Genomic DNA, 26,112 nt, shown 5'->3' on the forward strand with positions numbered 1-26,112 from the left:
GTGAATGAAATTGCCTGGTGGTTCACAAACTAGTCAATCTCTGCTAATTTAATAGGAAAAAAATAGTTCTGTGTTTTTAATTGAATTTCTTTATATTTTTGAGATTTAATAGGATCATTAATATATTTGCAATGAGTATATAGTCATTAGCTATTTTATTACCTATTTTGTAAATTAGGTGTACATGCTCTTTACCCATTTATGCTAGTGGGATCTTAGCTTTTCATATAGTGAAAATATATCATTAGAAGTAGCAAGATTTTTTTGCTTTTCAATAATATTTATTTTACATGGGATACAAAAAATGTTAATTTTATGGGGTTGGGGTTCTAAATTGATATTTTCTATAGATTTATGTAAGTACCAGCACTGTTTATCACCCTCTCCTGATACTGTTATAGGTCTCTACATGTAGCATATACTAAATAAGTGTCTATGTAGGAATTCTTTTATCTATACTGCCTGTGGGCTATCAAAGCTATTCTTCTAGCTGATGCCAGGATCATATTAGTTTAAGTATTATAATTTAACCATATTTTTCAATGTTTGTTCAGGCAAATTCATATTGGGAAATCACATATGGTCACAATTATAAATATTTGACATAAGTACTTTTGCGTGTATATATACACACACACATATACATGTATACACCATTGCATGCATATAAAGCAATTTTAATCATAATTAACCACTGTTATGTTACATATTGAATATGTGCATAATGTATTAAAATAGTTAACATTTATCACCCTTGTATTTAATTTTAAACACAACTACCATAATATATGATTTTGGTACTCCTGACCAATACTAATAGAAAACAAAATATATTTACATGGAATTTGAATAGTTCGATATGAAAATGAACCTTTAGCTTTCTTTTAAATCATTCTCGTAATTAATTCAATTCTCATAATTTGCTTATCACAAAATATACACATTCCTTCTGTTTTAATAATTTCAGTGTACTTCCCCAGTTACTTTAATTTTTTGTGAGTTATGTAATTAAATTAAAACATTAGTCCTGGTTTCTCTACCTTATAAGTTTAATGCTGATAGATGTGATTCAACTTTGGAAAAATATTTAACAGCCACAATGGAGGGAGCTAAATAAATCAGAACTTAAATATTTGGCTTATTTCTTTGAATAATCTCTTCCCTTTTTTTGACCCACTCATATTTTTAATTAATATTACACTTTCATTAAGACAAAGGAATGTGTGAAACAAATGTTACTATCAGAACTGTGTGTAAATATTCTATTTTTTTTTAAGCTGGCAAAATTAGCATCACTTTTTTTACAACTTTATTTTCTCCTGCTTTTTCCTTTTTACTCCTCTCAAAATAAATTAAAACCTAAAATAGATAAGGATAGATAAGCACAATCAAGTTAGTCGTATGCTCCTCTCGAAGAAGCATTGCAGATAGACTGATTCAGCTGTGAAATGACTGGGAAGGAGAAGTTCAGAGGAAGGAGCTTGTAGTCACTTTCGGCTTCTAGAAATGGAGGAAATTGATGTTTGCTCAGTGGAGGTGTCATTACTGCAGGAGAAACACATAATTCAGTACTTTGTATATTAACACTATTATTGTGCCAGAACAGAACAAAGATAGTGGTTGACTGCAAAAATGAATCTATGTAATTTCCCTTTATTGAACTAGTAAAGGTGATCTCTTCTGTGGAAATAAACAAAAAGACACCCAAATTAAAACAAGCAAAGGCTATTTATTAAGAGCTTGCTATAGCAAGGGAATCAGCCACCATCACCTGAATTTGGCAGAGACCCAAAGGCAGGCAGAGGAGTGTAAAAGCTTTATAATGAAAAAAAGGAAGGCTTCAGGTATGCCCTGATTGGAGGTTATTGGCCTGGGGTAGTTGGAGGTGAGCTAACCAGAAGTGGGGCATCCTATGTGATTGATTAGGCTTCCTCTAGTTGGTCCTAAGTTGGAAGTACAGACAAAAATTAGGGAAATTTATTGATAAAGTTCTGACCATTTGAGACAATTACTACAGAGGTTGTAGTTTGCCTTCCTGGACTGGTTGCTGCAGACTTGGAGTCAGAGTTCTATTTTTCTACTTGGTCTGATCATTGCCCATTTGTATATTCATACTCTCACTTCATACATTTCAGTAAATAGTAGTGCAAGGCTTTTTTTTTTTAATAGGTCTTTATTGGAGTATAATTGCTTCACAATACTGTGTTAGTTTCTGGTGCACAGCAAAGCGAATCAGCCATATGCATACATGTGTCCCCATATCCCCTCCCTCTTGAACATCCCTCCCATCCTCTCTATCCCACCACTCCAGGTCACCGCAAAGCACCGAGCTGATCTCCCTGTGCTATGCTGCTGCTTCCCACCAGCCAACTATTTTACATTTGGTAGTGTATATATGTCGATGCTACTCTCACTTCGGCCCAGCTTCGCCCTCCCACCCCATGTCCTCAAGTCCATTTCCTATGTCTACCGCTTTATTCCTGCACAAGGATCATCGGTACCAATTTTTTTTTTTTTTTAGATTCCATTTATATGCATTAGCATGTGATATTTGTTTTTCTCTTTCTGACTTACTTCACTCTGTATGACAAAATCTAGGTCCATCCACCTCACTACAAATAACTCAATTTCATTTCTTTTTATGGCTAATATTCCATTGTATATATGTGCCACATCTTTATCCATTCATCTGTCGATGGACATTTAGGTGGGTTCCATGTTCTGACTATTGTAAATAGTGCTGCAATGAATATTATGGTACATGTCTCTTTGAATTCTGGTTTTCTCAGGGTATATGCCCAGTAGTGGGATGGCTGGGTCATATGGTAGTTCTATTTTTAGTTTTTTAAGGAACCTTCATTCTGTTTTCCGGAGTGGTTGTATCAATTTACATTCCCACCAACAGGGCAGGAGGGTTCCCTTTTCACCACACCCTCTCCAGCATTTATTGTTTGTAGATTTTTTGATAATGGCCATTCTGACCAGCATGAGCTGATACCTCATTTTAGTTTTGATTTGCATTTTTCTAATAATTAGTGATGTTGAGCATCTTTTCATGTGCCTCTTGGCCATCTGTATGTCTTCCTTGGTGAAATGTCTATTTAGGTCTTCCACCCATTTTTTAACTGGATTGTTTGTTCTTTTGATATTGAGCTCCATGAGGCAGAAAAGCCTCGAGAAAACTGAGCTTTACTTTCACGTAACTTTAAGTCTGTGGTCCAGTAGCTCAGAAGGGCAAAATGAGGACACTGAATAAAGAATAGTTTTACTGTTTTGTTATTTTATTTGAGATATTATGACTCCTAAAGAATCCAAGTAGCTAGTATTAAAATATAGAAGTACAAAAATCTGTCATTAATCATAGAACTTGCAACTGAAGGAAACCTGTAAAGTTAAATGTTATATGGGGGAAAAAATTGTGAATTAAAAAGATAGAGGATAGGATGAAATTTACAGTTACTTAACAAACCAATCTTCCTTTGTAGATAATGTAAATTAACACTGTAAACAAATTGCAGGAGAATTATTTAAAGTACTTACCAGAGAACAAATTGTTTTAAGGCACCTTCTGGCACTTTAGAAGTTTTTATTAACATGCAGACCATTAATATGCTAACTACAAACCTTTTCCTTTGTATTCATTAAGTAAACTCCCCTAAGACTATTATAAGACACATCATTCAATACAAGTGTTTATTGAGTACCTATAGGATCAGTTGTTGTCAACATGGACAAAATCAACTAACAGCTTTTGAAAAATAATAATGCTTGTGTCCCACAGGCAAGGTGTTCTAATTTTATTGTTCTGGGCTGAGGCCTGGGCATTGTGGGTTTTTTTGTTCTTTTTCCAAAACTCCCCAGTTGACTCTAGTCTGTAGCCAGGTTTAGAATCATTATATAATGTGAGTAGAAAGCATTTTTTATATATAATTTCTTATTCTTAAAACATAGCACATCAATTCTTAGTAAATGCTTGCAGATAATGAGAATGATTGTGTTTACTGTAGCAAAAAAGCTTATAAAAGGTGGTTAGTATTTGGTGAAATTAATTTTGCGTTCCCAAATATATACTGGCATAAGTAAACTGAATCTAACATGTTCAATAACGTTTGCTAGTTGTATCAGTCCTTTTACCTGTGGCATTCATGAAAGAAGAGCTTGTTTTTTAATGATCTCTCTGGCCCATTAGAATGATTAAAAGAAGTACAGTGAATCATCGTTAAAGTATAGCTTGGGGAATAAACCAACTGAAGAGTAGTCTAAGATAACTTGCCACAAGTTTTCTTTCTGCTTTTGAAGCCAAATCTGGCCTCTGTACCCCAACACAGAATTAAAACTCAGAGAAAGAGTTTTGGGTGAAGTAGAAAAGAATAGCTTTATTGCTTTGCGAGGCAAAGGGGGCCACAGCAGGCTAATGCCCTCAAAACTGTGTGTCCTGACCTGGAGGGGGTAGTGAGGAGTTTTACATTAATGGTTCCAAGAGGGTGTGGTCAGCTGGTGGACATTCTTTTGATTGGTTGGCGGTGATGTAAGTGGGAGCTGTGGGAGCTAGCATCATCATCCTTCAGGTTCCAACTGGTCTGGGAGCTACATGCTTGTGGGCAGCATACAGTTAACTTCTCCCACCTGGCGGGGGCTTCAGTATCTGCAAAACAGCTCGAAGATATTGTTATATATATCCCTTGAGGGGGAACCAGGACTTTGCTCCAAGGCTGCACTACTGTTTCTTGACTGTTCCTCACTTGTCTCCGCATACCCTCCCCTTCCCTAATTAGCATCTATCAATATCTGAACCTGCCCATTGGAACTCAGGGAAGGCCATGGAGGCTGAATAAAGCCTATTTCATACAATGAAGAAATGGGGAACACAGAAAGGCTTTTGTGCCCAGGAGCCCCACAGGGTCCTGGTCAGTATCACTTTCATGTAGTTTGATATTCCTAGATCTTAATAGTTGTCTTCAGAGTAAGTTGAAGTGAATTTGTTTGTTTGTGTATTTTTGTGACTTTGTCCTTAAGAAAAAAGGATGACTGCACATAGAACACTTAGATTTGTAGAATTTGGGGGTTAGTTTTTATTTTAGAAATCTGTGAATATGTATGATTTATTTAGTTTACCTCAGTCACTTATATGATCTAATCTCTATTTTATACATGCATTTGAATAATGTAGTAGAATTTGGATCATTGAGTATTTTTACAGCACACACGTTTTAATACTTTAAAACAAAATGAGGTATATTTTGCTACAATAAGAGCTAGACTCAGATAAAGGCAATTTAGTTGTATGTAATTTATTGTGAATAAATTTATCAGACTTTTTAAAGCTGGTAACTAGCTATTAGTGAAGGAAGAAAGAAGTGTTCATAACAGGGTTCCCCATGCAAATGTATTTAAATTTTCAACAGAGGGAAGGGGGAGCTGAGCATGGGGGAGAGGTAGAAATGAAAGGAGCTGGAAGACATGGAAGAAGAAGTTGTGCTTCCAGTACACTACAGTGCAGTAACTGGTGCCCACATCTTACCTCCACAACTTGTTATGAGTGCCACCTTGCGAAAGCAGTTCCCTGTCTCCGAGTCCCAGGATTCTTACTTTTAGGATGAATATTACAATAGAGCTATTCAGGCTTGAAACAGGTAATAGAAGGAGAAAGCAAGTGTGTTAGAAAGGCAAAGTCCTGTTGTGTGTTTCTCCTTTACTTTCACACTGCTACCACAATCACGAGACTTCTGATACTAGATGTCTGGGGTTATATTTTCCACACAAAGCAATTCCCTGTGAAATCACGTGGGTGTCCTGTAATTCGGTCTGACACTAAACAGAGTTAGCACAGACCCTACAGGTTAAGGGCTCAGTCCCAGACTGTCCCTTACTTCAGATGCAAGTCACAACTAATAGGTCCCCAGGTTACCCACAGCTTCTCTCTGACTTGGCTACAGATCAAAGGTTCCCATGATCCCCCTCCTTGGATTTGATTATTTGCTAAAACAGCTCACAGAACTCTGGGAAACACCTACTTACAACTACCAGTTGATTATATAATAAAAGATTTGATAAAGGATACAGATAGACAGACAGATGGAGGACCAGGTCTATATGGGTCCCAAGTACAGGAGCTTCTATCCTGTGGAGTTGAGGTGTGCTACCCTTCCAGTACATGGATGTATTTTAGGGATTTTTATGGAGGCTTCATCATGTAGGCATAACGAATCATTAACTCCATTTCCAGCCCTTCTCCCCTCTCTGGAGAATGAGAGGTAAGGCTGAAAATTCCAAGTTTCTAATCATGACTTGGACTTTCTGGCAACCAACCCACCAAGGGTCACCTAATTAGAACAAAAGACACTCCTATCACACAGGAAATTGCAAGAGATTTTGGAGATTTGTATCAGGATCCAGAGTCAAAGACCAAATATTAGAACAAGAGATGCTCCTAGTTCTTCTGTAACTTAGGAAATTACAAGCATTTTAGGAGCTCCGCGTCAGGAACTGTAAGTTAGAACAAAAGATTCTCATGGTACCCCTATTTAACAAGAGTTTTAGGAGTTCTGTGTCAGGAGCTGGGAGCAGAGACCAATATATATATTTCTTATTATTTCACATCAAGATATGAGTATGCCAGGATTGGAACTTGATTAGGTAAGACTAAGATCCATTGATATTTCAAAACTCACCTACCAGGGACTAGTGCTCAGATAGGACAGTTTTTGATAAGTGGCCCTAGAGGGTAATAGGGAGACAGCTATAATCATTGGTGAGGGTAAGAAGCTCTTTATAGGAAGGAAGCAGACAACTGGAAAAGATTTTAAAATTACTGTGTATAACTATATCCTATTCCAATTTGCCTAGACTACGACTTGAGAATACTGATTGGATTGCACAGATAAATTTATGCATGTCTTGTAGATGGGGATTCCCCTCAGAGTTACTCAAAAACACACGAAAACAAAAACAAAAATGAAAACAAACCTCTTTCCAGCCATTTTACATTACCTCCTCTTGGAGGGTGGAATAATTTTGTGCCTTTTTGTCAGAAGTATGGGGACTGAGGCGTATCTCCTTCCTAGTTTTTGCAAAAGATATTTTCAGTTTTAGCCTAGCTTCATCAGGAAATCAGTAATAAATCTAAGAAGAATAAGAATAAAGACACAGATGCAAAAGGTATCGCATTATGAGATATTTTAACAAATGTATAAAACAACACTGTCAATGCTAATTACCACTGAACAATAACCTAAGCTTCTTTTGTTGTAAATATTTGTTACATGTTTAAATTATTTTTAGCATGTTAAAACTGATACAGTGTAAATGACAGTATATTGTGATCAGCAACATAATTGGAATTATTTGAATTCTTTGTTTTTCTTAAAATTACAAAGTGGAATAACCACAAAAAATTTTGAAATCAGGGAAATTAAAATTGTCTCATAAAAATGCAAATTCATGAAACACTCCAACACAGTAGCTCTTAAAGATTTTATATACTTTTTGCATTCATTTTGTTTCTCTGCACAGTAATTTTTGCCTAAAGTTTAAAAAATTTAATATTATACCATATTAATTTCGTTGCATCATAGACTCCACAAATAGATTTTATTAACTGCTGGTCATTGGTTCTTTTAAAATCTGTAGCCAGACTCGTGCATATTATCTACACCTCACTTTTTGCCATAAGTCCATGTTATTATAATAATACCAGTTACAAAAAACTTTTCAGGGGGCTTCCCTGGTGGCACAGTGGTTGAGAGTCTGCCTGCTAATGCAGGGGACACGGGTTCGAACCCTGGTCTGGGAAGATCCCACATGCCGCGGAGCAACTAGGCCCGTGAGCCACAACTACTGAGCCTGCGTGTCTGGAGCCTGTGCTCCACAACAAGAGAGGCCGCGCGATGAAGAGTGGCCCCCGCTTGCTGCAACTAGAGAAAGCCCTCACACAGAAATGAAGACCCAACACAGCAAAAATTAATTAAGTAATTAATTAATAAACTCTTACCCCCAACATCTTAAGAAAAAAAAAAAAAAAAACTTTTTAAGTGCAGACTGTGAGCCCAGGACAGTGCAGAAAGCTTTACATTTATAATCAAACTCATTCTTCAAAGCAATCCTATGTAATATAGTTTCTACTATTTATCTCATTTACATAATAACAAGTTTACCAAAAGCTATGCATTTAGTAGTAGATACATCCAGGACTGCTCTTAATTTGACTACCATGATCTTAACTGTTTTGCTACCCAGTGGTGTCAAAAGGTAAGGATATTTTTATCACTCTTAATAAGTTTTGGAGGATTGTTTTCTAAAGTACCAGTGGTACTTTTCACTGTGACCTTTGAGGGCACAAACTACAGTCTTTTCTCCAGCACTAAGTACCACCAATTTTGTTGTTGTCATTGTTTTATTTAAAATAGGTAAATTATGCAACCTTTTCATTTTCTTCTTTTTTTTAACCAGTAAACTGAAAATACTTTCTATTTAATTAAAATACTTCTTTTTCAGAATTACTCTTTCTGCCTCTCTCATTTATCTTTTGGGATCTTAGTGTTTTTCTTATCCACTTGTATGATCTCTGTTTAAGAATTTAAGTCATCATTTATCCACAGCCTGTAGTCTTACTTCTCTGATCTATTATCTTTGAGAATTTCTTCCCTAGAGTTATAATCACCTTTCTTGGGTAGAAGGGAGGTTATCTTACTTACATTGACACACTTGGTACATATATTGATCAATTCTGTGTAAGACCTGGCTAAAGTAATTTCATTTGAATCTTCTTTGGATCTGGAAAGATTCCGTTATCATATTTTAATCTTCGGAAGGACAAATCAAAATATCTCTTAAAACAAAGGTCTACAGTTTTGATATTAAGTCCAGAAGGGCTAACCTAGTTTAAACTTTGATAATAACGATCTTGTTATAGCTGCATGCAGTCACTTACAGGCTTCCAGGTGCTAAAATCTTATGGGAATGCAGATGGACTTTGTTGAACCATAGCTCACATAAATTAGATTGGCTGCTATTTCTAGCACATTTTGGTTTCTATTTCTAAATTATCTCTGAGACTTGTAAGCATTTTCAACCTGTACTTTGAGTATTTATTGATTAAGGAAAGAACATGTTCTTTATACCATCTGGTGTCTAAGTTTTATTGTGACAGCATCCTTGGAGTTAATTTAAAAAGAGTAATTTGGGGGATTACTATTCCACTTCAGACATTCACAGAAAAGGAGCTTCAGTTTTAATTTTCTCAATGACATATTAATGAACAGTATGCTCTGATCACTAAACCCCAAGAAAATGTATTTTGTGGAAATGATTTTTTTAACTTACATTGGCCATCTGTATTTATATGAATTGGTCTGAAGGTAATTAGATATTTAGTTGTGTTATAAATGGAAATACTTAGTATGGTAATAGTATATGGATCATGAAAAAATAAATTTCTCTGAAATAATGAGAATCTATTCTATCACTTTGATTATGGTATTACTAAGAATAATAGCTACCGCTTTTCTCCCAGGTACATCAGTGCCAGACACTGATCTAAGTGAATACATATATTCTCTCACTTTATTTTCACAAAACCTATGAGATAGAATTCATTATTATCCCTATTTTATGGCTGTCAACTGAAACACAAAGAAGTTAACTAAGTTACCCAGGGTATTTATTTATGCCATCTTAAAACAAGTCAAAGAAAGCATCAGTACCAAATCTAAAGCAATGACTCAGAAAAAGTAGGAGTGTTTGATTTTATAAGATTTCAGATTTTTTGACTAAACTTTTTAAAAACTATAAATTTGAAATCTAATGATAGGTAAGGTGAGTTAAATTCTTCAGAACTAAAATTTGTAGATTTGGTGTTATAGTGAATTGTATGTGTGTGTGTATGTGCGTGTATATGTACTAATTTGTAAGACAAAAGCTTTATTATATTTTTTCAACTAAAAAGGACTGAATAAAATGTTATTATTTTTGGAATCATTAGTGTATTTTTTGAGTCTTAGAACACTGATCAAGCATTAAACAAATCCTTATAGGTAATGGCCAATCACAGTGCAGTTCTTGCTTTCCTATGCACAATTCTACATGCGTTTATAAGCTGTGCACACTCAACTAGAAGGATGTTTGTACTTTATTAGGAGATGACATCATCTTTTTTTAACTGCTGAGAAACAGTTGTATACATTTGTCAACAATCTATTATCATTTATTTATTGAGTTGGAACTGTGCTATTCAAAATTAACACATCTATGCAAACTTTCCATATTAATAACTATCAGTAAATTGAGATAATTGTGCCATTAGGTAATACCAATTACAGTGAAACTACTTATGTGTCATTAATTATGTTTAAACTGTGATGGAAAAAAAGGTCAAGGAATCATCCTCATCTCACAAAACTAATAGTTTAAAAAAAGAGGAGGGCAAACTTTCTTTAAAGTGCCAGATAGTAAATGTTTTAGGCTTTTCGGGCTACACATTCTCTGTTACAACTACCTAAGTCTGCCGCAACAGCACAAAAGACTCCATAAACAATAAATAATGAGTGTGGCCATGTTCCAATAGCACTGTACTTACAAAAATAAGTGGTATGCTAGATTTGGCCAATGGGCCATAGTTTACCAACCCCAAATCTGAGTGCTGATACAAACAGAAGCAGTAGAAAAGTTAACATATCTAAGATATTAGTAATTAAGGCATTAATGAAATAAATGTAATTATAAGGAAATATATCAAGATTTGCCAAAGGTTTTTACAGATGCTTTATCTACTCTTATAAGTATTTTAACAATTTGATATACTGTAACTTTGACTTCCAATATCTCTAGAGTGAAAATAATTATTTGGCATAGTCTTTAAAATACAAATAGTCTATCTGGAAATAAATGTCACAGTTGCCATTTTAGTGACAGCCAAATTCTCAGATACTTAGTAGTGGAAAAATTAAAGCATTGTCAATACTCCAAAGAAAATATATGGAACATTGCCTATCTTTCCTTGAAAAAGATCCATTGGAATTTAATTTGGAAATACTTGTCTACCTTCATTAGCATTCCCAAATATATTGGATGTTTATATTGTATTTTCTTCTCCTTATTTGATATAAAATAGACTAGGTACATTTTTTAGTAATTAAAGTTCAAAATAGACAGAGTTTAGATAAAAGTCTTGGCCTGCTGGTGTGTGGTACTGTTACTGAGCTCATCCCACAGTTCTCCTGAAATCACTCTAAGTGCAATTTATAAACTATACTGGAAAGTGAATGCATTGAAGCACTAAATAATTTCTATGTTATATTCTGCCATTAGTTTACTTGGTTTCTAGCAATAAAGTACAATATATTAAACAATTTACTTGGTATTTTCTGGATTTTTTACTATGAATATGTGGAAAATTTAAAAGAATATTGAATCTTGCAGTATCCAGAAAAGTGCATGTATTATATATAGGTTGTTTTTTAAAAAATATAACAATAGCTCTGCAAATATATTATGGAGACGCATTTTTAAAATCGGAAAATTTAAAGTTAAATTGGCAGCTTTCCACAAATGATTGGAGAAGTCATGTAAGCATAACATTTTCAATAGTCTGTGATAAATGATGCCACTGCTATAAGAAATCAGTGGGTCAAATGAGCAAGGCATTATTCTCCATCCTAAATTTTTAAGCTCTATGCAAAACATTTATTTACAGTGCTATTTAGAACGTCTTCTGAGTAAAATTTTGCAGGAATTTCTGAGGAAATATTCAAATGTTTACATTTTTATTTGTATGTCTGTTTTAATTGGATAATCAAATACATTGGCTCATTATATTTCCTACCAAATAAGCTTTTTAAGTGAAATAAAAATAACTATGTAATACAGCTCTGTATTTCTTAAACCCATAAAATACTTCTTAATTTGAAAAGCATTGTGGGAAAATTAATTGTGTGCATTTAGGAGTTTTTGCTTTTGAAAAGCAAAGCAGACACCTGTCTAAATTCGTAGTGTCTTTATAGCTATATCGAGGGAGTGGGATCTCTTCCTTATCTTGGGCTCTCTTGTTTGCTTTTCAGTTGCTGCGATTGTGGCTGTGGAAGGGCTTCTTCCCTGTGCGCTGTTGCCCATCCAAGCCTAATATGGTTAGTGTTCCCCTCCTGCTTTCACTCCTATGTGCTGTCCCACCTATATGTATTATCGTCAGCATTCCTTTTTTTTTTTCATTTGTGTACATTTTAATAGTTAGTATTCAAGTTACGCTTTAACAAAAGAGTAGACTGAAACTGAGTCCCAAAAAAGAATCTTAAGTGATTTCACAATGGATACTTTCAAATAAAATATGCATATAGCATATCACCCCTAAGTCATGCATTCATACTTCTCTTCCAAGGCTTTTACTGTGGTCCTGATTTAAAGCAGGAAGTTGTAAGATCATAACATCTGTTTTACATTTAACATGTCACTGTTTTTGTTGTTCCATCAAGAGTGAAACCATATCATACGTGGAAGTAGAATGCCACTTCTGTCAAAGTGAAGTCACCTTTTCTGTCTCCCAGACCCATGGAGTGACCATAACCTAAGTAGGATCTTCTGTTTTCATAATCATTGTGGATATATGTGGCATTGGAGAACAGAACCACAGTTAATTTTAAATGGTTTACTTAATAGTTTTAAGCTTGAGTTACTTCAGATATTAGAAGTGATAGTCCTAGGTTGATACCATTTAAGTAAAAGATATGCACATTTTTGGGATCAGTGTCCAAATGGGATAGTCTTAATTATTTACAAATGCAAATCCTAAATATATCTGGGTTATAGCTATGAAACTATAGGCTAGAACATAAGACCAAAGAACACTCTTCACAGATTTAGAGGAACTCTCCTACACAGTAGTGAGCTACCTTGTAAAAAAATGAAATATTCCAGATAATTTCTGTCTAGATTAAGGAGTCTAAATCCCTCTACTACTATATTGAGCTGTTATTCGTAGTCAAAATTTGCCAAGAAAAGAGATGGAATGCATTTTAGAGAATTATAGGGCTGCCTTGGGTCATTTAAAATTGTTACTTATGTTCTCTAGGTGTAAATTAATTTTTGTTGATTCAAAAAACTGTGGTGTGAATGAGAGTGCATGCATGCATAGATGTGAGAAGTGGTGGAATTGATACCAATGATCTTCTGAGAACAAGAGAGCGTAAACAAACACAGATTAATAAGATTTGTTGATCTTTTTATCAATCTTTTGAAATTTTTATATTTGAACATTTTTTTAAGTTAATATGAAAGTACAGATTTGTTCCAAATTATTTACCTTAGGAAATTCTTGTATGAGCCTAGGGCTTCAGTGACAGACTAAAAACAAAAACAAAACAGCCCTGAGACCTGGCAAAGGCTGAAGTATAAATGGTATACTTGAAGTATAAATGGTATAAATGAAGTATAATATAAATGGCTTGAAACTGTGACTTTATTTTTTTACTGCTCCATAGAAAAACTTAAAAATGGTCACTGAATTGCTCATTCTACTTGACTCTCAAATTTGGTTATTATAAGAGATAAATCACTGAAGCAGAATAAGCAGAATTTACATCTTGAAAGAAAAGAAAAATGACATCCAGACATACCTTGAACTAAACCTCAAAGATATGGGTGTATGAACATTTATAAAGCCGTGACTTAGAAAGTATTGATGAAAACTAACTTTAGCTGGATCTAAATTGCTTGATTTTTTTAAAAAAATGGTATCTCTTTCTACTGTGTAGTTGACTTCAGGGAGTTTATGCAGTGAAGAAATAAAAGAAAAGAGGAAAAGAGGGAAGGTGGAACATTTTCTTCACAAATCAGACATCAGGAAACCTAAGAAAACAATTTTTTTCTAACATCTTTCTTCAAATAATGTCAGCAATTATTCAATGAGTGTGTTTGTGTGTGTGCATGTGTATTTGTGTGTGTGTGTGTGTGTGTGTATACACAATAAACAAATTATTGAGCCACAAATGTGCTTAGGTACCCAATAAAATGTTAACAATTTGTGTGCAAAGATTTATGGAAAAGCCAGAATTTTTTAATGCATTCTTAGTAAAACAAAACAAAATAAAGCAAAAGAAACAAACTTTAATTGAGCTTACATAAATTAGACAGCAAGAAAGTTGTTCAAAATTATTAGTTGGGAAGAATGGAAGCTAAATATGTTTTTATTGCTCTGCTTTCTCAACTTCCATTTTACAATTTCTAGTCAATATGAGGTTTCAGTTAAAGATACTATTTGCTTAGATTAAAGCATTGGGGAGGAAAAAAAAAAAACTTAGGTAGTGGAAATTAAGGGCTGAGAATTTTCCTACTATAATCAGTAAAATACTAAGAAATCTTGACCTAAAATCTTGTCACCTAATTTTGTATGTATAATCATATCAGCATTTGTCAATTACCACATAAATAATTTCTAAGGAACATTCTCTGATCATTTGTGAACAGACATATTTAAAATTACAGAGCAGAGGTTAGATAGACATTTTGAGATTTTGGAATATCATAGTTTTTCATTTCTTGAAAGACCACTCATGAATATGTGTGATTGGTTTTGACCTTAATATAATGCAACACATATACATTAAAATTGCCCATTGTAAATATACTGGCTTTTAGAAGTACCTTAATATACCTGTGGAAATCTCAGGGTCCGAAAAATATAATTTCAAAACCATTGATCTAGATCCTTTGTTCTGCAATTCAACTACATTAAATCTTCTGCAGGGCTATGGAGTTCTGAGTTTTACTCTCAAAGTTCCCGCCAGGAAACCATACTCCATTATTTTTCAAATGCCTGGTGTGCTATTTATAAGATGAAATTGGTAATTACATGTTGTTATCTTTGATCTCAAATTATTTTTCATCACTCTAGTTGCCTACTTTGTTGCGAAATCTTTACACATATGCATAATGTTAATTTTAAAAATATTCTTCCTGCTTTGATGGAAATCTACCCAGTGATGGAAGATATTTCTGTAATATGTCTTAATGAAACCCAGATGCCTAGATTTTAGGCACCCTATCCCCAAGACGGCCTACATTTTTAGCAGGGGTATTTTTTTTATCTGTGGTCTTTGACTTCATACCATCACAGCTGGCTTGAGACTCTAGTCATTTTTTCATTCCTCCCACCCTCACCCCGTCCATTTTTACAAGCATCCAGTGTTGAATTGATTGTCTTCAATGTAAATAAGATATAAATTCGTGCAATTTCTAAAATGACGTTACTATTTACCCCTTGATATTCATTTTTGTTTGTGCTTACAGGAACCAATATATATTTATAACATAATGTTTATTATAAGTTCTTCTGAAATTTCCCATAGTCCCAAAGTAGCTTTTCCTTGCATTTCTTAAATTCAAACATATGTCAGATTATTCCTTCCTTCATCAGTTGTCAAGCTTTCCAGTGCTTTTATATCCCTTACTACTTCTTCTGAGGGATTCATGTGGCAAGTAAAGTGGAGTTCACTATTCTGAAAATAGAGATATTAAATTCTTATTTTGTTCATTTACCTACTCTGTGATTTTTAGAAAATCAACCTCATTTTTTTAGAAATTATTATTATTTATTTTAAATACTATTTAAAATCGGAAGCACAAGGGAAAAACTCTAACTTCTCTCATAATTCAGAGAATAAAACAAAAACAAAACATATTTCTCTGAACAAAATGATTGTGGATTACATTGAAACATTAATTATTACCTTAATTTTTCAATGAACTAACTGAAAGTTAATTCATTAACTGAAAGTTTCTTGAAATTTGAAGTAAGCAAAGTTTTATTTTTACATACTTAACAGATTATTTCACTCAGCTTCAACAGATTTCTGTCGGGGAGGTATGTGGAAGTGATATTCCATTCTATAGAGTTAAGAAAAAGACATAGAGAATAAAATCATCCTTGTAATTCTAGACCGCCATTTAAAGTGCTGTTGGCAGGCAGATATGAGGCTTGCCCACAATATAGAGAGATAATATATTAAATTCCAACTGAGGGCTTGCTATGAACTGCTCCCAAATCCTTTTTTGTAATACCTGTGGAACCTCAGACCATAGGCGATATTAAGTGGGACTACTCTAATTGAGAAATCCAATGGTCACATCCATGAACTATTTTAAAAATTAGTAGGAAATTACCTACTCTCACATTAGAACAAAATTTGTTGAAAACAGGGAGACACAATACTTACATGTCATACTTTATGAAATGTGTTTTTTTATCAAAATTCTAAGGTAATTAAATTTTAACTCAATAATGAAGAGTCTATAATTCATCTTTGAGTTTTCTGAAGTATTCCAAATTATTCAAGTCTTTCTCTTATTGCTAATTCTAAAAGGATTTGAAGAGGTTATTAATGAAAAACTTTACAAATTCATATGTACTACATTATTTTGGAAGTATTATTTCTAAGGGTTTTTTTCTTTGTCTTTTATAATATAGAAATTAAAAATGATATATAAGGCATAAAATAAGAAATAAGCTAGCTTCTCACATTGCCATTAATCATAGGGTGGTTAGTATCCTTGGAAGAATGTGAGATGGGAACACAGCGAGCTGTGCCCTCATTTTGTGTGGTATAATCATCACTCCATTCCCCTATCCAAGGAAGGCATGTTTTCAAAAACATGTACATTTTCTTTGAGAAGTATGTCTGAGAATTTTCAGTAAATAATAATAAATCAGTTGCATTTTTTGTGTAACTTACATCTCTCTGTAAGGAACTCAAAATCCAGTACCCTAGTATACAAATGCTAGCAAGACAGCCTATATATACAATGTCCCATTTTTCTGCATTTGCACTCACATTCTTATTGAAGAATGTGGTCCTGTAAAATAAAACAATCTATTTTCAGTATTTATTAGATACTTTAATAGGCTAATCTTCATATGCTTCTTTATTTTATGGGGGCTGAGTTAACTGAGGTTTTATTCAAACTACAGTTGTAGAGGCTCTTGAAGTGAAAAGGTCAAACTATTTCCCAAAAAAACTGTAACTTATTTTTTTCAAGATTCCAGCATAAAATTCTTAAACACAACATTATGCAGTGGTTGAGGTCGTTATGTCAGAACAAAAGAGTGTGCATATATGGAGAAATGTGTTTTTAAAAGAGGCTACAATACAAGGAATTTTTCTTTTCCATAAGCAACACATATTGACTCTAATGTTTGCTCCAGCGTTGCCTTTTGAATATTTTTGCTTTAAAGTATGGTGAAGCATCTCTTAATCCATCTGGATAATAGAGGAACAGTTATAGGCTTGTCCATTTCTGAGCCAGGCACTGCATATGCTCACTCTTTCAAAGACATCAAAATGCAAAAACATTCCTTCTTTCACCATTCCCCCCTCCCCACCTTATTTAGAATTAAGGGGAAAGAAGTGTTTATTTCCATAGGCTAAAGCAATGGAAAAATCAGATTTTGTGGAGGTTATTGTGGAGTAAGGATCTACAATCTCCTTTTGCTCTTTCATTCACTCTTCTTTTCTCATTGTCCATAATGGTGTCATTTAGTAAAGTTCTGATTCTGTGCTTCACTTGGTACTCTGGAGGGCTTGACATTCATACCACTAATTTATTATCAAATCTTTAATTTACATCCAAGAACTACATTACTCATTGGCACATCCATCCATTCATAAAGATTATTGTTTACTATTTCATGTCTTACAGAAATTTCAAATATTCAAATTTAGATGTTGTGGCTTGGGCCAAGTTTTTAAGATCTGCATTAATATTATCAAGGCTGTGTTATTTAAATCCTTAGGATAGAAATGGGGGAAAATAGATTGATTTCTAAATTACCCATGGAGTCACTTATATAGGAAGCATCACTCTATGAATTATGCTTACACTTAATATGATTTCTCATGCCCACCTCTACTACTAAAAAATAAAATAACATTGTTTTCTAGAAGAAAATAAGTATAAATGGCTAGAAGATGATTCCTCTACTTGCACTACAGTTGTTTTTAGTAAAATGATATCAAAGTTCATTAAAATTGTGACTGAAGCAAAATGAAGAAACTGTTTCTTTTCCGTTTGAAAAAGAAATCGGTTCTAGAAGATAGGAGTTGTAATTGATGTACAGAATGGCATATTTATTGACTCTAGTGTATGCTGAGTTAAAATGTTGCATCTGGACAAGGTACAGAAGATGATACTGAATGAACAGGCTCCCTGCGATGCTTTGTTAGAAAGGCTGAACCACTGCTTGAGTGCCAGTCTCTGCCAGCTGCACTTCTACTTGCTGTATCTTGTTGAGGTTTGTTTTAATGTTGCTTTGGGGTGTTCCAGAACTTAATTTTTTATGTTAATGTGACATGCAGCCGTATTATGTTATAGAAGTCTTGAGATGCCTGTAGTCAAAAATAACTCCTTCTTATTGCCCTCTTGACTCTCACCCTAGGTATTAAAATGTTAACAACTCCTCACCATGGTATTCCCAAATCATTTTTTAGATGAGATCCAAAGTTTTATTTCCATTTTCATATGAGGCATTTGCATGCAATTTAAATACCCATGAAGCTTATTTAATGATAAAGACTACTTGAGGATATAAGTTTCAAAGCTTGATTTTTTTTTTTGAAGGTAGGAGAGTTAAAGTTGGAATGGATGTTTGTTTTCTAATGTAAACTGCAAGAACTTGTATACTTTTGAGGTATCTTTAGAATTCCTCTAACAAAGTTTTTTGTCAGTATTATTTAAATAACATAAATCTCAGGATGATTTCACACAATTGTATTTAGAACATTGGTAAAAAAAATAAACAGTATCAATAACTTCTCTCTAGAGGCACATACATTAAAGATTGAAAGAATAATGTAATATTTAAAAAATATGAACAATGTATTAAAATATCTTAAATGTCAGCTTGAATAGACCAACTATTATTTCAGGATGATATCATGTGTTCATTTTTTTCTCTCCATTTCACTGTGGTGAGGTGATTCAAGATGTCTTAAGGGCTCTTAAGTGACAAATGCATCTACATGTTATGAATAAAATTTGAAAAGCCACCAGTTCCTCATTGTGTAATTTTCCTCACCCAAGAACACTATATGTATTAAGTATATTACTTCAAGTTTACTTAAATTTTCCTAGCTCTACTTTACTAATAAACTGCCAGTTCTTTAACACAATAAAATTAAGATAATTGCATTTTGTTCAAAAATGGCACAAGGAAAGGTTTTGTTATCTATGTTGTATAATATATGTAATTATACACTAAGAAAGATAGAGAATAAAATAGGTTTCATTTTTATATCAAAATATACACATATTTAAGAAACATTTTAGAATATAAAACCAAGGAACAGTCCTCAGTGCATGTCAATTGGCCACTTCATTTACATCATATAGTAGTTTTCAGTCAACTGTGTAATGAAAATATTTTGTCCATCTGACACTTTGGCTGTATTTTCTTTATGCAGAAGTAAATGAAATTTTGTTTTTAATAAACTCAATTTTGTTATAAGAGCTTGTGAATAATAAATTCACTTCCTTAGAGTTTCACTAAAAGTAATTTAAATATTTTTATTTTGGTCAGCTGTTTTAATGTTATATGATTATTCACATACCTTAGTATTCATCAGCGTATTCTCTCTCCAAACACTTGTCCTTATGTAGACTCAACCAGAATATCATCCACTCATTCATTTATTCATTCATCAATGTGACGAATATTTTTGGGGCCAACTCTGAGCCAGGTGGCCAGGTCACTTCAGAAATTTATAGATGAATGGGAGTTGCTGCCATTTAAGAAACTAACAACAATAGCAAGAGAGCCAAAAAACATTCTCAAATGACTATGTTGCATTGTAGAATGGCAGTCACACCATGAGAGGGATACAGAAAGCTACTGAGTTCAGAGGGGGCAAGATTGCATTAATCCAGGGTATTAGGGGGAAAAAATGTGAAGAAGGCAACACTTGAACTGGACTTTGATAATTGGAAATTGTTAAGAAGAGCATCCTAAGTGCAGGAACCAGTATATAGCAACATACGGAAGCACGGAGAAATGTCTCAGAGATGATGTGGGAAATGTGCATTGGGGCTACGTTTAGGAATCTTTACCTTATTATTTTATTGAAGACTTTGCAGAAGAGAGCTAACACAATAGAAAAGTACCCTACTTATGGCAATTTGGCTACAGCCATGTCTAGTATAGTTTAGGAAAGCAGTTATAGAATGCAGGGGCATCAGTTCAGAGGCACTGATAGTAACCCAAATGAAAAACAGCAAGACCTTAATTGAAGAAGAGGTAGAGCTAGTGAAATGGAAGAGGTGGATCATAAGACTTTTATGTTATATAATGCTTGGGATTTGGCAACTAATTTGTTGTGAGGTACACGAGAACAGGGCTTTGACCTTAAGGTACCAAAGCCATGAAAATGTTATTAAGAGGAAAAGAAGGCAGCAGATCAAGATTGAAAGTCAAGAAAAAGATACTCTTTTCTTTTTCAGATCTATTGAGTTTGAATGCCAGTGGAATATTCCTAGAAAATTAATCCACAGGGAATAACAGTATAACTCTCAAAAGAATAAAACCAGAGGGATAGATGTATTCATTAAATTGATGGAAATGGATAGATTGACAGGAGACCAGTGGAGACACTAAAGACTCCAAAACAAGAGAAATAAATAAAACAGAATAATGAAGTAAGGTGCTGAAAGGAGGAGACTTTTGAATCAGAGACATATTTGGGACAGTTCATCCTGAGAAAAGGCAGGGGCCTCTGAGGTGGCAAAAAAAAACAGTAAAAGAAAAAGGGAACAGAGAAATGTCTGGTGTATGGTATATGGTGAAGTCATGTTTAAAAATAGGTTTGGAGAGCTTCAGACTTCTCAGTGAAATCTGGGCAAGAGTGAGGGATACTAGCTGGGGAAATACGATTCATACAAAAGAGTATTGGTGTTATTTCATATTGCTGGTGTGAAAATCACTTAAGGTTGCAATCATTTCAACTGTGTTGCTTGCTTCTGGGCTGGATGTGATTCACCACTTGGAGATGTGACTAATCATAGCTTACTCTGTTCCAGGCGGTGTGGTTACAGCAAAGCAAAACAAGATCCAGAAGAGGAAAAGATGCATTTTCATAATGGGCACAGTAAGCAAACTGTAAAAAAAAATCAAGATAAAACAAAGTAGGGGACACTTTATTGTTATTTTGGCTTCTTTTCAGGCTAGAGATTTGTAATAACTGACCAAAAATATTGAGATAAAAAGTGTAAAGTGTAAGTGTTTTGTTACATTCCTCTAAAGTGTATGGGCTTGTGGTGTTGCCTGCTGACCCTAGGCAACAGCTGGATGGCTTTTTCAATTCTTTAAAGCATACTTTCATTACAATCATTAAAATAAAAACTTTTTGCTTAATATAAAAAGCTATTATATTTCAAACCAAATTTCCAGGCCAGTTCTAATTCCTAGCAACAGTCAGTAGAAATATGTCATTAAATAACACCACCAGATTAAATGAATAAATTTCTTCTTCTTTTTCTAACATTTTGGTAGGAATTTCCCTGAGGACATCCTGTAGCAGCAACCTTGGTTCAAATGACTTGAAAAAGACTACACTTTTAAGAAATGCAGAAAATCAAGTTTTAATAATGAGCTTTAAAAATCTGCCTAAATGGGAAGAATAAAGAATATAAAGTAAAAATTTCTCTTTATCCCTTAATCTTACTCCGTTCCCTAAAAGTAATCTTATGAAGTATATCCTCCCAGACCTCTTTTTATACATTTATAAAATACACACACTCAGTTATCTTTCTTAACATAAATAGGATCATACTACAATGTTCTATAATATATTGTTCCAGTTCTCTCTATTAAAAACAATAGTTCAATAAATGTTTGTATACTCATGTGTATATTTATATATAACAGATACCTAGAAACAAAATTGCTGAGTTAAAAAGCAATGCAGGGGCTTCCCTGGTGGTTCAGTGGTTGAGAATCCGCCTGCCAATGCAGGGGACGCAGGTTCGGGCCCTGGTCCGGGAGGATCCCACATGCCGCGGAGCAACTGGGCCTGTGTGCCACAACTACTGAACCTGCGCTCTGGAGCCAACGAGCCACAACTACCGAGCCCACGTGCCACAATTACTGAGGCCCGTGCGCCTGGAGCCCGTGCTCCGCAGCAGGAGAGGCCACCGTAGTGAGAAGCCTGCGCACAGCAACGAAGAGTAGCCCTCACTCGCCGCAACTAGAGAAAGCCTGCTCAGCAACGAAGACCCAACACAGCCAAAAATAAATAAAATTAATTTTTTTAAAAAAAGAGCAATGCATTTAAAATTTGATAGATATTATCAAAACTACCTCAGAAGAGGCTTTATGAACAGTATAGGAGAATGCCCATTTGCTTAAACTTTCACCAATGGATACTATGTATATTTTTATGTTTGTCAATTTGATGAGCAAAAACAGTGGTACAAGTGAGGTTGAGTATACACTTCCTGGCCAGTTATATTTCTTAGTGAGTGAATTACCTATCCATTTCCCTTGCCTATTTTTCTGCTTGCAGCTTCCTCATTTTGATCATAAGAGTAGCCACAATATATTGAGCACTTGGCTAAGTGCCAGCCACTGCCCTCAGTGCTTTAAAATAATTTTTTTCTTGAAACAACCCATTTTACAGGTGAGAAATATAAAAACCATGGAGAGGAAATTCAAACACTGGTCTTTTTTACTGGTCTCTTCTACTCTAAAGGCTGTATTTTCTCCACTATATCACTATACCAAAAAGCCTCGTTTTACTGAAACAGAAACCCCAAAGGGAAGAAACCCACCCAAACATTCACAGTCTCATAGCTAGGATGCCCACCTCAATCCGGATCACTGGTGGGCTTTTTTCTGGTCTTCCCAGAAAACTAAGTTGAAAACTGCCAAAAGGCTGTTCAAGCAAACATATTAGACTCCGTGGCCTGTTATCTGTGTCCTTCAAGATAAAGAACCCACAGAACAAGGGTGGAAGATAAATAAAATAGAAACACCAAGAAACATGGAGACTTTAGCCCCATTCCAACCATATCACAGTCAAAGCAGAGAGCTGATGACCCTACAAGTCAGTCCTGGTATGGGTTTCAGTCACCTCCCATGCCAAAATGTTTTTTAAAACTCTGAAGCTAGACGAACTATTAATCACAAGCATGAGTAGCAGATAGTTTGAGTTTCTGCTCTTTATAAAATCAAGATGTTTATTTTATAATCCTTTTATCAAATAACCCAGAATGAAAAGTGTTCCTAAGACTTTTGCCTTTTTTTTCTCAGATGTGATTAACGTAATGAGAACTACTATAGGAAATATGATTTTCTGATATTATTGTTCATACTGATTATAAACTTCTAAAGAAAAAGAGGATGGGACAAATTAAGTCTAAGAAATTTACAAAATCCCTTCCTTCAAAATCATTAACTAAATGTCTATCTAATGAATTGATAACAGTTTTAAACTGGGTACATGGAGATGCATTAAACCATTCTTTCTACCTTTGTGTAACTAAAATTTTCCAGTAATAAAAAATTTAAAAACAAATCTGCCTAAATGGGTTCTAATTTTATTATTATTTTAATATGTTCATTTTTTAATAAATAGTACAGTGCGAGTTGATTTGCCAAGTAAATGACAAAAAGAAGGTTTTTTTGTTTTTGTCAGTCTGCCATGACCATGAAAGTCAAAATCATGAAAGCCATAATTCATGCTGCAAAGCATTTTTGAGTCCATTTTCACAGTACTATCTTATTTAATGTTATTTATCATCAAAAAATACTGTGAGGGTAATATCGGTAGCCTTTAAAATGTGATGAAACTGAGGCTCATAGAGCATAAGAGACTTGCATAATGCCCTGCAGCAACAGTAGAGTGAATTTCTCTTTTCTTCTTGACTTCTTTGTCAGTCTTATAGGACCAAAGCACCAGAAAAGTTATTTTAAATTATTTTTGTAAAGCCTAAACTAATCATACATGATGAGATTTTAAGGAAAGCATAAGAAAACAAACCAACAACTAAACCAGTAGTATTTCATTGTCCAGTTTAGTACACAAAAGTGTCTTAGTTTGCCTCAGAGACTGACTCCTGAACATTAGTGTTGAAAGATGTCCTTATGCAAATACGTCATCACATATGCACTTCCTCTTGTGCATGCCAACAATCCAGATTTCTAAAATTATAAAAATGAGAGCCGTACAAACGACTCCTATAATTCAGGAGAGGGTCTGTCCTTGCAGCTCTGTCACTTCTAGGAATTGGGGATTTAAGCCATAGTTGTACATTAATAACGTTTATAATTTCACTCATCCATCACAAGCACTTCGATTGTAATGCCCATTTATTTTTCCAGTTAAACTGCCAGGAGTAAGAACTTATATTGATCCACACACCTATGAGGATCCCAATCAAGCTGTCCATGAATTCGCCAAGGAGATAGAAGCTTCATGCATCACCATTGAAAGAGTTATTGGAGCGGGTAAGACGGTGTGTTTAACTCGGACTTTTAACTTGTGTTTATATTATAACATGTAATATATCAATGTCCTGATCTAACTCAGAATGTTTTTAATCTTTTGTAATTGACTTGCTTTCAAGGTGGTATATAATTGACCATATTTTAATATTACCTTCTGCCTAGCTCATACTTAAACCAACAAATGTTTGGTTTATGAAAAAAAAAAACCAGCAAAAATGTATATTCAAACATAGTGTTTTTCACCATCTACTGTTTATTATATTTCATATATAATATATATAATTTTTAATACCCAAAAGTATTTACAAAATTCAAGCACCCAATTATTCTACTTATGAATCATCTCTTCCTTAAGACTGTTTCCTTTTTGTCCTGCTATGGCCCTTTTCTTTTTTCTTTTCTCATTAGTGTCACTGCTAGAGTAGAAAGCAAGGAAGAAGGAAGTGATTTTCAGTCAGTTGCTTTTAATTTCTTTCTAATGTTTCCATTAAGGTTTCTGTAGGTGAGAGAGATGAAACTAATAGCCCCCAATGTGTCTTACGATCACCTGTAAATGATTTTTCCCAATGCACCATTAATTTAACATAGATAAGGAAGTTTGACTCCCTTTCAACTGTTTTATCTAAAGCTTACTATTCTAAGAGAACTTTAGACTACTGTTAGAGTAGGGATTTGTAATGAGTTTCTGTGTTTTCTATATCTTTATCACAAGGTGAATTTGGTGAAGTTTGTAGCGGACGTTTGAAACTTCCAGGAAAAAGAGAATTACCTGTGGCAATTAAAACCCTTAAAGTAGGCTATACTGAAAAGCAACGCAGAGATTTCCTGGGTGAAGCAAGTATCATGGGGCAATTTGACCATCCTAACATCATTCACTTAGAAGGTGTTGTGACCAAAAGTAAGTACAATGGCAAATTATGCATGTGTGTGTGATCATAAATATCTGAATTTCTTCTATTAGATTATTATTAATTTCAGGCTAAAGAGAAAACTGGCCATAATGTGATTAACAATTTCCCTAATATTAATAGTATTTGTCCTATATTTTAGTAGATTCTTGTCAAAGCTGATCTTCAGTGAACCCGAATTTCTATTTATTATTTGAAATATTTGTGTTAACTCACTTACTATGAATTCAGCACCAGAGAAAATGTATCCAGATAAAAGGAGCAGTAAAAGTATCAATTTTTTTTCCTCTTGGCTCTTTCACTTTTTATCCTAATGAAATATTAACTTCAAAGTTTTGATTGAGGCATTGAAGTTTAGCATTTAATAGGATTACTGTAACCATAGATGCCCACCACCTTTTAAGTGGTTTTTTTTTATAGCCAGATGTATTTCTTTTATTGATTTTTTTCATTGAGATATTTTAATAGTTCTAAGGAAAGCAATTGCCTCAGAAGACTGGGAAAGTTCCTTGAGACTAATTATTTTGTTAAAGCAAATCCTGTTTTTACTCAGATATGTCTGGAATTTCACATCTCTCAGATTCTTGTTAGTGTCTTGTAAACGTGGTTATGTGTTGAGCTTCCCAATATAAGGATTTCAAATAATTCTTCAGTCACTCAATAAAGTATTTATGTGACACATAACTGAGGCCTTTATTTTCTTTTAATCCATTTTTTCTTTGCCATTCC

General features: G+C 34.1%; 1 protein-coding gene across 1 annotated transcript in view; it reads left to right on the forward strand.

Moving 5' to 3' along the window:
• EPHA5 (EPH receptor A5) overlaps window positions 1-26,112 on the forward strand; it is a 318,271-nt gene that overhangs the window by 257,792 nt on the left and 34,367 nt on the right. Inside the window, exons 9-12 of the mRNA XM_060012452.1 lie at window positions 12,054-12,119; window positions 21,049-21,116; window positions 24,350-24,475; window positions 25,188-25,373. Coding sequence (XP_059868435.1) covers window positions 12,054-12,119; window positions 21,049-21,116; window positions 24,350-24,475; window positions 25,188-25,373 — 446 coding nt within the window. The remainder of the gene's footprint in view (window positions 1-12,053; window positions 12,120-21,048; window positions 21,117-24,349; window positions 24,476-25,187; window positions 25,374-26,112) is intronic.

The sequence above is a fragment of the Delphinus delphis genome, chromosome 5 (genome assembly GCF_949987515.2).
Source record: "Delphinus delphis chromosome 5, mDelDel1.2, whole genome shotgun sequence".
Taxonomy (NCBI): domain Eukaryota; kingdom Metazoa; phylum Chordata; class Mammalia; order Artiodactyla; family Delphinidae; genus Delphinus; species Delphinus delphis.